The sequence below is a fragment of the Triticum urartu genome, chromosome 2A (assembly GCF_056163025.1).
Source record: "Triticum urartu cultivar PI428250 chromosome 2A, HENAU_Tu73, whole genome shotgun sequence".
NCBI lineage: Eukaryota > Viridiplantae > Streptophyta > Magnoliopsida > Poales > Poaceae > Triticum > Triticum urartu.
Window position 1 is genome coordinate 312,410,441 of NC_141874.1, and position 18,599 is coordinate 312,429,039.

Here is an 18,599-nt window from a genome sequence, read left to right on the forward strand (position 1 = left end):
CTCCTCTCTCTCTCTTTTCTAACCAGGCCCACAGGTCAGCAAAACATATGGTTGTACAGCAGGCACACCACACAAAACACATACCCCTATCATTCTTTTTCCTCTTGCTAGCACAGTAAAAATCGATGCGGTGGCTAGAGCTAGGATGCGCTATTTATGCGACACTTATTCTTTTGTCCTAGTGGTTGGGGTCCGCCATTGCGAGCCACTTGAGAGAAAGCTATGTGTTCGCACATGAACATGTCACCGTGTACCTCCAACACCGAGGGTGATGCACCATAGCTCACGTCGAAGGAGACCCGTTCAGAAGCGCGGTATGCAAGCAATCCGGCGGGCGCTTTTGAGCACCCGAAACCCCACGTGCCCAGGAGGGACCCCGTCTGGACGCACGGCGGCTATGGGTTGCCCTAGGTCGGTTCGCTCGCCCCTAGAGCCTCGAGGATCGCTGGCCTTCAATACAAAGAACAAACGAATAATGAAAGAGAAAGAACAAGGGAGAGATGTAAAACTAGGGTAAAAGTAGATGGGTTTTGCGATTGTGTGTTGTTGTTCCATCGGCCCTCACCCCTTAGGTATATAAAGAGGCAGATTGACTTCCCATGCAAGGAAAGGTTTAGAAGTCACGTTCAAAACCCTAGATGGGTCCAACTCGGAATCCAAACTTTCCAAAACTGTTCGGTTTACAACCTGGCTGCACCTTGCGGGTCATGTTTGAGGCAGTAAATAACCTCGGATGGAAACGTGCCCAAAAGCAATCTTGAACGTTTCAACGAGACGAACAAATTTCATGTCGAACGTTTTTTGATTAGAGGCAATCTTGAGGGGGTTTTCAGCCATTTTCCGAAGTCTGTGGCAGAAAATCCAAAATCCGGACAAACATCCCCGGAGGGTCCGGCCAACCTCGGAGATATCCAAAACCCGGATGATCATTCCCGAAGTGTCCGGCCATCTTGATGCATCCGCGCATTGTTGGCTCTAACTTTTGCATACGAACTCCGATTGCGATGTTTTTATACCAAAATCAACCGCTTCGACGAGACGCACAACTTTCATGTTGAAACTTTTTCCATTTGGGGCAACCTGAATTAGGTTTCAAGTCATTCTTTAATCTAGTGTCAACATGAGCATCTCTGAATTTGTCATAGGTTTGGCATCCGAGCTCCATTTTAGACCATCTTCATATCCATCTTGACCTTCTTGAAGAAAGCCATCCCATTATGACTTCCAATCATAAGTTTGAATCAATCTTGACATGGCTTTAAGCAACCTTTAAGATTGTGCCACTTTTGATCGTCAACACATGCCCCCTAGTTTTTCAGCAAAGTTAGCGTGCCGAAAAATAACTCGTACCATGTTTGTTCTAAGGATGATGCCAAGACTCCATCGGCCATTTATATGTGCTTAGGGCGATAAATCTATACCGGCCATGTTCATGCTTGGTGTGATAATTCTATATCGGCCATTGATTTTAACTTCTTATTTACATCATAGCTTGGAACCGATTACCACCAATCGGCTTTAAAGAGATGGGAATGAACCCGTTCCTTGTGGCACTAAGGAAATCAAACTCCGAGAGGTCACGCCCTGTTAAGCAAGTAACATCGGGATCCAATCCACCGATGCATCGGCCAAAGCAACACAAGCCGAATTATCCACGTGAGTGACTTCTACCTCATCACCGTCCCAGTGTATTAAGAATTGATGCATGGTAGATGGCACACATTGTTTAGCATGAACCCAATCACGGCCTAATATAACAGTATAGTTACCTTGCACCTCGGCGATGAAGAATGTGGTGGCCAAAGTTTTTCTTCCCATGGTGAGTTCCATGCACATCACACCTTTGGCCTCTGTCTTTTCTTTACCCTCAAATCCATTAAGTACCATATTGGTCTTCATCAATGCATCATCATCTAACCCCAACTTTTTGAAGACCGAGTAGGGCATAAGATTACCACAACACCGCCATCAACGAGCATCCTAGCAACCGACGATCCGTTAATATGACCTTTGAGGTACAATGGCTTCAAGTGTTTCACTTGTTCTTTTGGCTTCTCGAAGATAGCATTCATAGGACCAAAATCCAGCTGGGCCACATCCCCTTCTTCACCTATAACACGAAACTCGGCAGGTAAGTAATACACCATGTTAATATCCATACCTTCCTGAACCGGTGTAGATTCGTAATCTACCATCTCATCTTCATCTCCCAATGTGGATATTGGGCTTAAAGTTCCCTCAATTGAAAGGGATATTTCAGATGGTGTGGACGATGTAATAGGGGTTGCATCATCCTCTTCTGGTGGTGAAGGTGTTGCTGCAGCTAATGTAGAAGCATCTGTGTTTTGTTTTTGTTTAGGCCTCCACACTTGTTTTGTGGGTGCCATGGGCCAAATTTCACTTAACAATTCGTCCCTTTGCCTCTCCTCTTTGTGCTCTACCTTCTCGTGGTTCCTCATGCATCATAATCTCCTTTTCATGGTCTTGGTTAAACCGGGAGGACACCACTTAGGTTGAGTATATTTGGGATCCCTTGGTTTGGCCTTGTTTGTGCTCGCCTCGTGATCACTAACCATGGAACCCTGCTGAACAATAACAATATCACCATTAGAATTAGCCAGATTACCAAGAACCGGCTTTTCGATCTCCTTTTGCTTGTCACATTCTGAAATTTCCGCATTAGATGACTTAACACGCCATACTTTTTCATTGGCCTTACTTGGAGAAATTTTTGTTGGCCAATTAGCACCATAGCTCAAACGGCCTTGCGTGGGATAATAAAGCCTCTCGTGAGCAGGCCTTCTAGGTGTTGCGCACCCCATATGGAAAGCATAAGGAGCCATTGGGGGTTGCCCCCATCCTCCACTGAAGTCTCTCATGTAATATGGCGCATAGGAGGGTTGTGACATCCATGGTGTCGGTGCCCATGACCCATATGGCCTTGCATAGCGTCGAAACTCTTGCTCCGGAGGCGATCTTGAACACTTTGAATGTGATGGCCGATTGGAGCTAGAACCGGCCGCTTGACTTGCATATTTGGATAGCAACATATCAAAAGTTGGCTTAATTCTCTTGCGCTTAACTTCACTCTTTTCCCACTTGCCAACTTCTGAATTCTTGGGCTTGATAAATTTAACATGAGTATCTTCTTGTACTTGTGGTTGCCCCCCGAGTGAAGGATTTTTTATGGTGATCGTCAATACTTCTTTGCCATCGGGTTGCTTATCAAGCACAACCTCTCGTCCCAAGACTTTGTCGCCCTCCTTGCTATTCCCGGGTTTACCAATAACAACACTATCTTTATTAGCGGATTCGGCTATGTTAGGTCGAATTAACATTTTCTTCCCTTCCAAGTCTATGGTGTTTATCGGGAAGGGCTACTTATCAACTTGCATCTCAGCAAAATTCAATCGTCCGTCATTAATGGCCGACTGTATCTGTCGTCAAAAAACATTGTAATCGTTAGTAGCATGAGAAAATGAATTATGGTACTTGCAATAAGCACGCCGTTTCAGCTCATCAAACGGCGGTATGGTGTGTGATATTCTAAACATCTTATCTTGCAAAAGAGCATAAATTTTATCACACTTAGATATATCAAAAGTAAACTTCATCTCCTCATCACAATTCTTGTGAATCGGCTTAAGAGCATTGCATGTATAGGGTTTGGCCTTTGAGGACCAAACAAACTTAGTAGTATAAACATCAACCTCATAGTCCGAATTATCATCATTGTGTTCAACCATATGCATTCTAGGACGATCGGTTGTAGACCAATGAATCTCTTTACTTCGATTCTCTTGAGCCAAAGCTTTTTGTAAGACTTGATTAATGCTCAAAAACTCATAACTTTCTAGCCTCTCTTTAATGTGAGTTTTCAAACCATTAAGAACAAGATCTGCCAAGTCTCTCTTAGTTATCACTAAGCTATAACATCGGTTTTTTATACTCTAAATCTCTTGACATAATCGGTGACCGATTCATCATGTTTTTGCTTAACCGATGTAAGATGTGACAACTTTAGCTCATTATCGCCGCTATAAAAGTGATCATGAAACTTTTGCTCTAATTGCGACCATAAGAGAATTGAGCCATGTGGTAAAGCAGCGGACCATGAAAATGCGGTGCTAGTTCAAGACAAGGGAAATAAATGCACTTTCAACTCTTCTATGGAATCTGCTTCACCCAACTGTGCTAGATATTAACTCACATGCTCCCAAGTTGTTTTCATACCCTCACCACTAAATTTAACAAAATCAGGAACCTTATAACCTTGAGGGTAAGAAATTGCATCAAAGTGTTCAGGATAAGGCTTTTGGTACACACGACTCTTCACATTTGGCTCGTTTCTGAAAGTTTCTAGAAAAATCTTAAGCAAATCCTCCCTTAATTTAACTAAAATTGGATGCGAGGTAGATGAAGATGTTTGTGGCAATGACATAGAAGCAACCTTAGTACTAGCTATTGGTGCAACTTGTGGGATGGGCGTTGAACCATAATTCGGCGGAAGACCAAACATGATTGCGCCTATGGGTGGTGTGACAAAGTGATTCAGCATTGACGCCGAATTGGACACACTCGTAATAGGATTAGGATATGTAGGTGCAGCCATAAGCTGGTTGGTTTGACTAGGGTAAAAATTCAACGGCATACTATATTGTTGTTGCATAGGAGGTGCCGATGAAATAGGTAAAGTTGGGCTAGGATTTTCAGATATACCAACAGTACCACTAGATGACGGATGCATATTTTTCTTAGCATTGGTATTTGCCACAAAAGAATCATACATCATCACATTACCCTTACTAACAAGACTTTCAATCACAGCCCCTTGCTCTGGAGAAAAAACTTTACTCACAGTGATTTCATCTTGTTCATCAATCGGAGGAGGGAAATTGACGTTTCCAACTGGAGTAATGTTACCTTGACGGTCCTTCTTCAAATTTGCAAGAAACGCCTCCAAATCCTGCTCCTCGTGCTTCTTCTTGAGCGCCTCAAAATCCTCCTCACGCTTTTTCCTAAGCGCTTCGTAGGCTTAGCGATGTTCATCCGATAGTTCATCAAGACCTGGCTTAATGATGTTATCAACGCTAACTTCTGAGGGCTTGGGGAGATTAGACATGGTTGATGATGATTCTTGATCTTTCGGCCACAGTGGAGTCGCCAAAAAGTGTGTTCACACATGAACACATCCCCGTGTACCTCCAATGCCGAGGGTGATGCACCGCAGCTCACGTCAAAGGAGACCAGTCCGGAAGCGCGGTACGCAAGCAATCCGGTGGGCGCATTTGAGCACCCGAAACCCCACGCGCCCGGGAGGGACCCCGTCTGGACGCACGGCGGCTATGGGTTGCCCTAGGTCGGTTCGCTCGCCCCTAGAGCCTCGAGGATCGCTGCCCTTCAATACGAAGAACGAACGAAGAATGTGAGAGAAAGAACAAGGGTGAGATGTAAAACTAGGGTAAAAAGTAGATGGTGTCGTGGATTTGTCACGGCAGATGTCCTAGTGTGAGGACTTAGTCGCGAGGCCGACGCATCTATGTGGTAGCTTGAGAGGGGTTGAGCGGGACGAGAGACGCGATGTTTTACCCAGGTTTGGCCCCTCACGGTGGAGGTAAAAGCCTATATCCTGCTTCATTGATATTGATGATGATGATCACGGTTACAAGTGTGCTCTATCTCGAGAGCTATTGTCTAAACCTAACTTGTCCAACTTGTGGAACTTGTTAATCTTCCCTCTTTTGGGGAGCCCTGCCCCTCCTTATATATGTTGAAGGGGCGGGTTACATGTGGAGTCCTATTAGGATTAGGACTAGTCTATCTTCTAATACAAACCGGATACAAGTCCGGGTCTTGACTCCTTGTAAGGGAAATACACCTTTTCTCTTAAACCGGCCCACCATTAGCATAAACTGGCCTTCTGGGCCTTGGGCCTTGTAACCGCCAAGTTAGGGCGGGTCGCCAATGAATCGCCAAGTGTCAGCCGGGTCTCAAGTAAACCGCCAAGTCCGGCCGGGTTATACTTCCGACCGGTTTACGCTGCGGGGTATATCTCCGACATTAGCCCCCAGTTTAGCTTGGATTTATCCATGGTAAACTGATCCTGTAAACAAACACAAGAACAACTTTGACAAGTTGTACTCCAGGTTAAAAATTCTTGTAAACCGGCACCTGATCATCCTTAAATCCTTGTTATTTGCTCCTTCTAGAAAATCCGAGTCAATAGACCAACTTCATAATCAATTTGCTTGCAGAAGATATTTTGTAAATAAAGAATCCATTCGAATCGGCCTTCAATGCTCTGATTTAACAAAAATATTGATCTTGAAATATTCAACTGATATTCAGCCGGCTTGAAGATGTAGAACTTGCCGGTTTATGATTACCACCATTGTTGGGTTATAAAAACTGATAATTCCGGGTCATGATTGTTGCCAACGCCGGTTCACAACGCCGGTTCATGATTATTGATGACGTCGGTTTGCAGCCACAGGGTCATAATGATTGGTGACGCCGGGTCAATCTGGTTTGCTCAAACAAAGAATTTGAAAATATTTCTTCGATAATAATATAATACCTGTAGCCCCCAAGTCTTGAGCAGAACAAAGTGATGGCTTAAGACTTGCTTCAATATAAATACTACCAATTTTGAAGAAATCCATGTTGTTCATCCTAGTCACTAGTAAAAGCTGAATACTCCATATTATGTAGCCCCCAAGTACCGGGTTGTCATGCTTGCAGCAACCTGGGACTTGTAATTGCTTATAAAAACTTCAATCACTGTATCCCCCAAGGGCCGGGTCATTATGCAATAATGAGCAGGGACTTTGTAAATATAATCATGTAGACTTGAGCAGTGATGTGTAGCCCCCAAGGGCAGGCTTAGTAAGATAATACTAAACTGGGACTTGATATATACTTCAATGAAAATAACATCTTATAATGTAGCTTCCATCGTAGGGCTTGAACCCACGTCCACAAGGTTAAGAGCTTTGTGTTTTACCAACTGAGCAGTGGACCCTTGAATATAACGAATTAAGACTTTTGTACCTTGAATCATTGATAGGAGCAATTGGTAGCCCCCAAGGGCCGGCTCATTATATTGTGATGAGTCGGGTCTTCAATAAGGCCAAAAAATGACTTTGCATTAGCCCCCAAGTGTCATGGTGCATGCTTGCAGCGACATGAGACTTTCATGTAATCTCAATTTGAATAATGTAGCCCCCAAGTGCCGGGTTGTAAGCCTGCAGCGACTCGGGACTATTCCTTCCATTGTAGAATAAATCATATCCTTTGATAAAATAATAGCCATTGCGTTAAAGCGACTTTGAAAACTCAATAATACCGGTTATTAATAACCATAAAAATCTAGCCATGTTGGCTATTCAAGATAATATAATCGGGTATGAAAACCTTATTCATTCAATATCATAATGAAAATTCAGCCAAGTTTGGCTATTTGAATAATATAACCCAATGATTTATAAGCGCATGATTCCAATGGCGCAATCCAAATATATATACACTGGCGACTTATAGTCCAAAGCCAGGCCGGTTTAACAAATTTGTTTCTGCATACAACAAGTTTTAAAGTGTCCTGGCGGTTTACCGCCGGACGGGTCATAATGCCCAACATATAACCTGGGTTTATAACCAAGGATGCACTTAAGAATAATCAAATATGAAATATATCATACCTGTGACATTGAATCACATTGTTGGTTTTACCAACTTTTTGTAGGAAAGGTGATAACCCAAATCTTGAGTACTGATAACTCCTTCCATATTGTGCTGGTTTATGATAAAACCGTACCGGGTTGTGATAAACACCGGATTATCCATATTCGATGCTGGCGACTTGTAGTCAAAACCAGGCCAGGTTAATAATCTCCAGATTGTAACTTGTACTGACAACTTATAGTTGACAGCCTAACCGGGTTGATAAACACCGGGTCAAAAACATCACAAATCTTATGAAAAGAAAAACTTAGCAAAAGGCAAATAAAAACCGTTGTAGTCGAGGCTTTTCACGGGCTGCCAGGCCCCAAATTTGAGGCTTTTCATGGGCTGCCAGGCCACTGAGTTAAACCATTTTTGCAAAGCCTTTTAATATGGTCCTCAATCCTTAACCAATAATCGTTTTAACTTGACAAGTTCAGGGTTTGTATTTTAGAGTAACTTGTCAAAGTTCGAAGGGTCATACCAGGTTTACCTGGGCGGAGTAACTTACTTAAAGAGGGAGGTTAACCCGGGGTTTTAGGTATATACACCAGGCTTCCAAGCCATGGCTTGATAGCCCATTACAAGTGTAGATTCTAAGTTCATTACGATAGCAAAGAATCCCCAAGTAATGTTTTGAGCTGTGCTCAGTGGGTGCCTATGTTTGAATTGTTGTTTCACAACACTCTCTTTGGCCCCGGATTGATTTGGCTTTGAGCCGATCAAGAGGTGTGACTATGGTTCGGATACGACCAAGCCCCCAAGTGATGTTGTGGCATTGCACCGATCAAGAGGTGTAGCTATGGTTCGGATACGACCAAGCCCCCAAGTGATGTTATATAAACCTTTGATAAGCTGAATCAAGGGGTAAACCGGACGCTGCTTTATGAAATAGAAGCCCCCATGTGATTAATAATATGATAAGCCAATAAGGCGGGATACCCATGTTTGAACCGCGCATCATGGCAGTAGGTTCTCTTCGGCAACTTTTAACTTTTTGCAGGAGACAAATTCTTCTTGAACCGGGATTTTGAACCGGATATTGAGAGCTTCAAAGCTTTGTGGGAGACATCTTTCCCTTGAAATGGATTTTAAACCGGAATCTTCATTTTCAGCCGGAAATTTTCTGACGGCCTTTAAACTCGAACTTGCGAGAAGTTAATTCCTTTTTGAACCGGACAGTGTTAAACCGGATTTGAGTGCTTCAGAGCTTTGTGGGAGAATATATTCCCCTTGAACCGGATTGTAAATCGGATATTAAGAGCTTCAATGAGACTGACTTCCCTTGAGCCGGATTTTAAACCGGAGTCATTTCTGATGACCCGGAACTTCTTCATTGAGCCGGGATTTTGTAACTGTCATATACTTCCTAAACCGGAAATTTTCTGACGGCCTTAAATTTTCATCAATATAACAGTAGCCTCCGGCACCAGGTTATCTTCCCCCCAATGACCCGGGGTCTTAAATCTCATGATATTTGCTTAGTCATGTCATCGTAGCCCCCGAGTCTCAAGGCGACTTGAGGAGTTGGCTTGAGATTCTTCATAATTAACCATGATATAGACCGGTTTGAATCCTGCATGGGACAACTTGCAAACCAGAGTAATTGCTCTTTTAAACAGAGCAATATATAGTATATAAAAATATGCTGGATGGATTTCACCTGATGCGTCAGTTCAGCAATTATCACCGCGGAGTTGATGATCACCATGGTGAAACTGAAATCAATCACGGCCGAGTCGGCCGCGGGTGCTGACAGATTTTTCGGCCGCGGCATTTTAAACCAGTGTGGACGGGAGAGTCGGCCACGGCGTTGTAAACCGGTGCGGTCGCGAGAGACGGCCACGGCGTTGTAAGCCGGTGCAGTCACGAGAGACGGCCACGACGTTGTAAGTTGGTGCGGTCGCGAGAGACGGCCACGGTGTTGTAAACCGGTGCGGGAGTTCGTTAAGTAACGACGACCACCTGTGCCAAAAGATGTTGGCGTGCCTCCATCTCCGCGGTATAATATCACTTTTTATCATAAATAATTGCCCTGCATAAATAATATTGCAGACCAAGGCAAAAATAAACTTGTTCTTTGACAAAAACAACATGTACTAATAAATCAAAGTTGGATGGATATCACCTGATTATTTTGTATCCTGCATTGGAGGCAATTTATAGATGACAACAGTACTAGTAGTTGATTTTTGAGATGGGACGGCTGGTCATATCAACGCCTGGCGTTTCACTGTACTGGTACTCTGTTACTGATGAAGCTGAACACCTACTTGGGTCTGCGCCGTGCCTGCCGCGGCCTGCCCCACTTGGTGTGACCTCACACATTGAAAACAATATCAGATGTTTCTGGACTCTGTACTGTTCCCTTGATTTCCCAAACGCCTGTGTAAACATGTGAAAACCTGGCATTTATCTCAAGCATTGAGCTATTCTGGAATAACTGATCATGATTCTTTAGCAACCCAACTGAGCGCAGGCTCAAGGTTTCTCGCTTGCATCGCTTCAAGTATTCATACATCTGGATTAAAAAACTTCTCTAGGAGTTTGAGATATCTGCTCAAGGAAATATTCAATTTCTTTTCTCATTCTTCAAGTTGGATCAATAGCACCTTTTTTGTTTGACTTGGCCTTTAGTCCGAAACTGTCAATCTTCAGTGTCATGCCCCCAACTGAGCTGCACGGTTTTTGTACGTCGCGGCCAATCATGGCGAAACGGACGACTCGTGGCGCAGCTGAAGGGGAGGCTCAGGCGAGCCTACGGCCACAGCGGCAGAGGCGAGGCGGCTCGAGGCCAATGGGTCGTAGCTTCAACTGCAGAGGCGGCCGGCGGTTTGCACAGCGACTTGGAGGCCACAACAACGAGGCTGCTCGGCCGGGGCGGCTGAGAAAGAGGGGCTCGTAGACGGCAACCCGCGGAGGACCACGGCGGCGGAGGGCCGGCGATGGCAGAAAACCGCGACAGAGGAGGTCGGATGTGGCGGAGTCCGTGGTGCGCGAGCCTGCGCCCGCCACAGGTTCTGGTGGCTTGATGTAGGGGCCGCAGGCGTCGGCCGGTCGAAAGGCCGGAGAGGCAGATGAAAACCATGGCAGTATAAGCGGCGGCGATTTGTAGGTACGGTGAAGACAATTTGGAGACGGAGCGAGGCGACTCGGTCTCGGCGGATCGGTTCAAACTCAAAGTCGCGACGGCAGAAACGAGCAGCGGAGGCAAGGTCGCACCCGCGGGAACGGGCGGCTCAGCCGCAACGATAGAGGTAATTCGGCGGCGAGGCCGTGGCCACAACGGCGTCGGGGCCGCTTGAGGGTGCTCGGAGCGACGGCAAGCAAGTGCGCAGAGGCAATCGTCGACTCGAGAAGAAAGCCAAGTTCGTACTCATGTCCAAGTCCTTCTCCGGTTCGTGGTGGGTTTGACCAGCTTGCTCAATCGTTGCACACATGCAACAAGAGACAAAAGATCTAATCTTGTAGTTCAGCCTTGATCCCCACGTGTAGAGTAGTAGTATTATACTCCTGTTGGCTTGATAGGAAACGACGGGCCGTGAAATCTTGCAATGTGACGGGAGCCGACTCGGATCAGGTGACATGCGCTACGGTGACATGCACGGTGACATACGACCCAAATTCAAATTTAAACATTGCGAAAAAAATCTGAAAAAACTATGCATGTCACAGCACATACTAAGATAACCCCTAAAAATTTCAGATCAAAATTCAAAACATACATCGAGAAACAAAAAAAAGAAATCTGTCATGAATAGTTCCCGAATGGTTCTCTGTAGACTATTCACATCTGAGTTTCTTTTTTTCGTTTCTCGATGTATATTTCGAATTTTGATCTGAAATTTTTAGGGGTTATCTTAATATGTGTTGTAAACATGTATAATTTTTTCAGATTTTTTCGTAATGTTCAAATTTGAATTTGGACCGCATGTCACCGTGCATGTCACTGTAGTGCATGTCACCCGATCCTAGTCAGACGGGAGCAGTAGCCGCACCGGTCAATTGAAAATCGAGTAATCGCCGGTGGCTCTCCCGAGACTCGAAGCCTATGTCTGGAGGCGAGGAGTAAGGGAAACTTAATGGATCCGAGTTAGATTTGTCCGCGTACACACACCAGATTAACTCCTTCGATCTTGGACCTAGCGTAGATGCAGCTTCGACCGATCTCGTCGAGTCTGACAGTTCAAACGATGGAACCTTAACCTCTTGATCTCAAAACCTCGAACTATGAACTCAATTTTAATCATGATTCTGATCACTAAAACAGCTTTTCTTCATCCGACCAATCGCGAGGTTCTCGATCCCTAAAGAAGATCCCTCCAAGACTCAACACCATCGTGTGCAGGCCCCACGGTGGGCGCCAATTGTCGTGGATTTGTCACGGCAGATGTCCTAGTGTGAGGACTTAGTCGCGAGGCCAACGCATCTATGTGGTAGCTTGAGAGGGGTTGAGCAGGACAAGAGACGCGATGTTTTACCCACGTTCGGCCCCTCACGGTGGATGTAAAAGCCTACATCCTGCTTCATTGATATTGATGATGATGATCACGGTTACAAGTGTGCTCTATCTCGAGAGCTATTGTCTAAACCTAACAACTGTCGTGGATTTGTCACGGCAGATGTCCTAGTGTGAGGACTTAGTCGCGAGGCCAACACATCTATGTGGTAGCTTGAGAGAGGTTGAGCGGGACGAGAGACGCGATGTTTTACCCAGGTTCGGCCCCTCACGGTGGAGATAAAAGCATACATCCTGCTTCATTAATATTGATGATGATGATCACGGTTACAAGTGTGCTCTATCTCGAGAGCTATTGTCTAAACCTAACTTGTCCAACTTGTGAAACTTGTTAATCTTCCCTCTTTTGGGGAGCCCTGCCCCTCCTTATATATGTTGAAGGGGCGGGTTACATGTGGAGTCCTATTAGGATTAGGACTAGTCTATCTTCTAATACAACCCGGATACAAGTCTATGTCTTGACTCCTTGTAAGGGAAATACACCTTTTCTCTTAAACCGGCCCACCATTAGCATAAACCGGCCTTCTGGACCTTGGGCCTTATAACCGCCAAGTTAGGACGGGTCGCCAATGAATCGCCAAGTGTCAGCCGGGTCTCAAGTAAACCGCCAAGTCCGGCCGGGTTATACTTCGGCCGGTTTACGCTGCGGGGTATATCTTCGACAGATGGGTTTTGCGATTGTGTGTTGTTGTTCAATCGACCGTCACCCCTTAGGTATATAAGAGGCGGATGGACTTCCCGTGCAAGGAAAGGTTTAGAATTCACGTTCAAAACCCTAGATAGGTCCAACTCGGAACCCAAACTTTCCAAAACTGTTCGGTTTACAACCTGGCTGCACCTTGCGGGTCATGTTTGAGGCAGTAAATAACCTCGGATGGAAACGTGCCCAAAAGCAATCTTGACCATTTCGACGAGACGAACAACTTTTATGTTGAACGTTTTTTGATCAGAGGCCATCTTGAGAGCGATTGCGGCCGTTTTCTGAAGTCTGCGGCAGAAAAATCCAAAATCCGGACAAACATCCCCGGAGGGTCCGGCCAACCTCGGAGAAATCGAAAACCCAGATGATCATTCTCGGAGTGTCCTGCCATCCATATGCATTCGCGCATTTTCGGCTCTAACTTTTGCATACGAACTTCGATTGAGATATGTTTTGTACCAAAATCAACCGCTTCAACGAGACGCACAACTTTCATGTTGGAACTTTTTCCATTTGAGGTAATCTTAATTGGGTTTCAAGTCATTTTTTAATTTAGTGTCAACATGAGCATCTCTGAACCTGTCATAAGTTTAGCATCCGAGCTCCGTTTTAAACCATCTTCATATCCATCCTGACCTTCTCGAAGAAAGCCATCCCATGGTGACTCCCAATTATAAGTTTAAATCAATCTTGACATGGCTTTAAGCAACCTTTAAGATTGTGCCACTTTTGATCATCAACACTATGCGTGTCTCACTATTATGTCAAAAATTTCTCGCATAACGTAAACATCACAACTATCTTAAAAGGATAAACAAAAAGCCTAAAAAAACTTTTCTTTCAAAAAGAATTTCTTATCATTTAAAAAAAAAATTCTCACGATGACCAACCAACATGCGCCACATGGCGTAGCTGGTTTGCCACCACTCTAGCCGGGTTTAATATGACTGGCCGGTGTAGATGCTTTGTTCTGGCTGAAGCCCGGTGTGTGTGGCCTCCATCATCTCAGTTCTCAGTTCTCACATCCAAACTCAGCACCTCTTGTCGCCACGCAACACAGCCAAAGATGAGCCACAGAACCATCGTCTCCTCCTCACCGCTTCCAACCCCTTACCGCAAAGATTCAATTCGCAGAGGAACCAAGAGCCCAAAGCTCCCAGCTAGCTAGCTGAAATGGCTCTCGCCCACCAGATCACCAACCAGCCGCTCCTCTCCTCCCCGCCGTGCCTCGCAAGAACCAACGGTAGCAATGCGCGGATGGCGAGGACGGCGTTTCTTGGCCACAGCTGCTGCCTGAAGCTTCGGGATACGGCGATGAGATGCGTCGTCGTCCGCGCGTCTTCGTCAGCGCAGGCGGAGCCCAAGTCCGGAGGTGGGGACGGGGATGGAGGCCAGGAGCCTTACGAGGAGTACGAAGTGGAGATCCTGAAGCCGTACGGGCTCAAGTTCGCCAAGGGCCGCGACGGCGGCACCTACATCGAGGCCATCTTCCCCGGCTCATCCGCCGAGCAGACCGGCAAGTTCACCGTCGGCGACAAGGTTATTGCCACCAGGTCAGTCCGCTCAGATGATCCTCTCACACCAGCCAACCCACAGCAATTTCAGAATGACCGCCAGATCAAGATTTCTTCCGTGTTGCTAACTGATGGCAAATTCTCAGCGCCGTCTTTGGAGAGGAAATCTGGCCGGCGGCAGGGTACGGCCAGACCATGTACTGCATCCGCCAGAGAGTTGGCCCTCTCTACATGAAGATGCAGAAGAAATTTGGTAAGAACAGTTAGTACTTACCTGCTTCATTGTGAGTCTTGACATGACAGATATGATTGTGAATTCATCAATTCGGAATTTGAGTTATACCATTAACTGAGTCCAGGGAAATGGGATGGTGCTGCTGAGCTCTCTGACAAGGAGGTCATCAGGGCTGAAAGGAACACCGGAAATGTCAGCACTAAACTCAGAGAGATTCAGGTAAGTATAGGATCATGCTTTAGTCTATTTTTCTTTCTGCTCCTAGAGTTCTGTAGATTGCTCATGCTTGTGGTGCGCGTTTCGACCTGGAACGTTGGATGCAGATGCAAAATTACCAGAAGAAGATGGAGCAGGAGATCCAAAGAGAAGATGACCTTCGCATGGGGCTAAAGCTGTACAAGTCGGTGATACATACTGTATGATGCAATGAGATTGCTTCAATTTGAAAACTCTGCTGACTTGTTCCGAGAAAAAAAAAACTTTCAGGGATGGAAAATACGAGGACGCGTTGGAGAAGTTCGAGTCGGTGCTGGGGTCAAAACCAGAGATTGATGAAGCTTCCGTAGCCAGCTACAATGTCGCCTGCTGTTATTCGAAGCTCGACCGGGTTCGCCTCCTACTTGTTTCAATATCAAGAGCAAAACTGCAGGTCTGCCGCTCAATACACACATATGGATGTTCGTTTGTGCAGATACAAGCTGGCCTTTCTGCACTTGAAGAAGCGATGAAGGCAGGCTATGAAGACTTCAAGGTAACTAGACACTATCCGCTTTACAAGAGTAAATGGGTCTAGGGTTCATAGTAAGTGACACTTTATCTTACTTGATTTCCTGAAGAGGATTCGCACCGACCCGGATTTAGCAAACTTGAGGAACTCGGAGGAGTTCGCCACCCTACTAAACAAGTACGATGAATCATTTATCAACGAGAACGCCATCAATGCTATCAAATCCATATTTGGATTCGGTAAGAAGTGATGACCTCCTATCGATTGCACACATCTACTTGGTCTTGCTTGTGGGAGAGAAGAGGAGCCCACCTTGTCTTGTGGGAGAGAAGAGGAGTAATGCACTTACCAAATAAGGTTAAACCAGGGCAGGTCATCTCTATTGAAGAATTTATGCAGATTCTTCATCACGAGAGCTTTATTATGATCAATTTCCAAGCCTCCCTGCAACTTTGGTTAACCGATTCATGGAAATATTATCTCAAACAGTGGCTTGAAGTAACTAGAATCAGAGCAAAGCAAGATAAGGCTGATTTGATCAACACTTGGATAGCACAAAACTTGTAATTTTCTTCTATGTTTCACAAAACTGGTATTGGGTGATTCTCTGTGTTGAAATATATAGCCCACCTCCCTTTATCAGTTCCGATTTTTGGATGAGTTGGCTGAAGCATGAATTTAATATGGTATCCGAGCCAACAGGTTTTAAGTTCAAGACCCTGCCAACGTAGTACTCCCTCCGTCCCAAAATTCTTGTCTTACATTTGTCTAGATACGAATGTATCTAATACTAAAATGTGACTTGATCCATCCGTATCTAGACAAATCTAAGACAAGAATTTTGGGACGGAGGGAGTATTAAATAAAACAATTCTGCGGCCTAATTGATCCCACGTCTAAGGACTAAAATAGCGACTTTTGGACGAGTTGGCTGGAGCATTAATTCAATACTCCGAACTGGACTTGTAAATATTTTTTGAATTAATAAAAATACCGTAGAACAATTGTTCTACTGTTTTGGCTTAATAAAAAACTGGTTTACTGATTTTGTCCTAAGCAACTAAAGCCATTCCACTTTACTTACTACCAAATTTTCTCCAAAGAAAGTGTCAGAAATTTTATCAGTTGTGTGACCACTCTTGCAGGAAGTGAGAGGGTGCTCATTTAATAAGGAGCAGCCTGCCATCCAATGATAGCATATAGGTGTTTAATAAGGAGCAGCCTGCCATCCAGTGATAACATATAACAAGGTCACATATAACAAGGTAGAGTACCTCGCGATAAGAATAATATTATTGCGCACGTGCTCGGTTCTTCCCCGCCGAATATTTCATTCAGGCGGGATTTGATTGGCCCCCGGCTTGTGTCATGGCATAATCTTTTATCCTGGCTGGATTCGATTAACCTGACACAAGGTCGGGATATGTTTCGCTGGAACCTTACTACATCAGGGTCTTTCACAGTGGACTCTATGTACCGTGCACTCACGCATTCTGAGGTACCAACGAGTAATAATAAGAAAATTTGGAAGTCTAAAATTCCACTAAAAGTGAAAATCTTCATGTGGTATCTCCGTAGGGGAGTTGTGTTAACCAAAGACAACCTCGCACGGCGCAACTGGCGAGGGAGTAAGAAGTGTTCTTTTTGTACTCATGATGAGACAATCAAACACCTCTTTTTCCAATGCAAGTTTGCATGTTCTACGTGGTCAGTCATCCAAATAGCGTCAAATTTGTATCCGCCCACAAGTGTTGCCAATATTTTTGGTCATTGGTTGGACGGCATTACAAATAGGTTCAAAACGCTAATAAGGGTGGGAACGTATGCCTTAATTGGTCGCTTTGGCTATGCAGAAATGATTTGGTTTTTAATGACAAAAATGCTTCTCCTCTACAGGTTATTTTCCGGTGTACGCACTCGCTACGTACGTGGTCCATACTACAACGGCCGGAGTACCAACCGCTGTTCATGGCAGTGTGTACGCGATTGGAGCAGGTGGCTACGGAGGTTTTCTCCCAACATGGGTGGCAGCATAACCTACGGATCGAGCCACCACCTTCTTCGACATAGGCATAGTGTCGGTCTAAAAGACTCTACTGTTGCCGGTTTGTCGATTTTTATTTCATGAATTTTGTCAGACTTCTGGATTTGGCTGTGTGCATCTTAGTTATGCAGAGGTCGGGTGTTACTCATAATGCTTTGTATCCGCTTGATGCTACATTTTGAGATAATAAAGTCGCCCTTTGTCGAAAAAGAGTACCCAGTGAGCCTTCTTTCAACTCTTTGCATGGTGAGAAAGAAATCCTCAATCCTCCATTGTGAAGTGCTCATAGGCAAAACCAAATAAGTAAACGGAAATTTCCTCTCTAGCATCCCAAGATAGTAAGCAGCCCAGGCAAAATCTCTTCAAAACTATGAATGCCAACAATAACAGATTTGCTATATTGACTTTTTGTTGAGGAATGCAGTATTTCAAAAAGAATTGCTATGATCACGCAAGATCTATCTAGGAGATGCATATCAACGAGAGGGGAGAGTGTGTCCACGTATCCTCGTAGACCGAAAGCGGAAGCGTTAAGTAACACGGTTGATGTAGTCGAACGTCTTCGCGATCCAACCGATCAAGTACCGAACGCACGGCACCTCCGCGATCTGCACACGGTCGGCTCGGTGATGTCTCTCGTACTCTTGATCCAGTTGAGGCCGAAGGAGAGTTTCGTCAGTATGACGGCGTGATGACGTTGATGATGAAGTTACCGACACAGGGCTTCGCCTAAGCACTACAACGATATGAATGAGGTGAAAATCTGTGGAGGGGGCACTACACACAGCTAAGACAACTATCAATTTGTGTGTTCTAGGGTGTCCCCCTGCCCTCGTATATAAAGGAGCAAGGGGGGAGGCCGGCCAACCCTCATTGGGGCGTGCCCCCAAATAGGATTCCGACTAGAAAGGAGAGGGAGAGAGGGAGAAGGAAAGGGAGGGGGAAGGAAGGAGAGGGAGAGAGGGAGAAGGAAAGGGAGGGGGGAGGAAGGAGAGGGAGAGAGGGAGAAGGAAAAGGAGGGGGTTGCGCCCCCTTCTAGTACAATTCGGACTCCTCAAGGGGGAGGGGGGCGCGGCCAGCCCTAGGGCCCTTCTCCTCTCTCTCTCTCTCAGAACGCCCATGTTGGCCCATTAGTTCCCTC

General features: G+C 45.3%; 1 protein-coding gene across 3 annotated transcripts; it reads left to right on the plus strand.

Moving 5' to 3' along the window:
• Positions 1 to 13,915: 13,915 nt before the first annotated feature.
• Positions 13,916 to 17,561, plus strand: ZKT (protein containing PDZ domain, a K-box domain, and a TPR region). Of its 3 annotated transcripts, none has more exons than XM_048700408.2 (7): positions 13,916 to 14,491; positions 14,599 to 14,705; positions 14,812 to 14,906; positions 15,011 to 15,087; positions 15,174 to 15,294; positions 15,379 to 15,438; positions 17,311 to 17,561. In XM_048700408.2, the coding sequence occupies exons 1-7, from the start codon at positions 14,112 to 14,114 to the stop codon at positions 17,482 to 17,484; spliced, it is 1,014 nt and encodes a 337-aa protein (XP_048556365.1). In that variant the 5' UTR covers positions 13,916 to 14,111; the 3' UTR covers positions 17,485 to 17,561. The 3 variants fall into 3 exon arrangements, with proteins under 3 accessions (XP_048556365.1, XP_087399937.1, XP_048556366.1); XM_048700409.2 differs by lacking the exon at positions 17,311 to 17,561 and adding an exon at positions 15,524 to 16,056 and having other exon boundaries at positions 13,923 to 14,491; XM_087543811.1 differs by lacking the exon at positions 17,311 to 17,561 and adding an exon at positions 15,524 to 16,056 and having other exon boundaries at positions 15,174 to 15,438.
• The last annotated feature ends 1,038 nt before the right edge of the window (positions 17,562 to 18,599 follow it).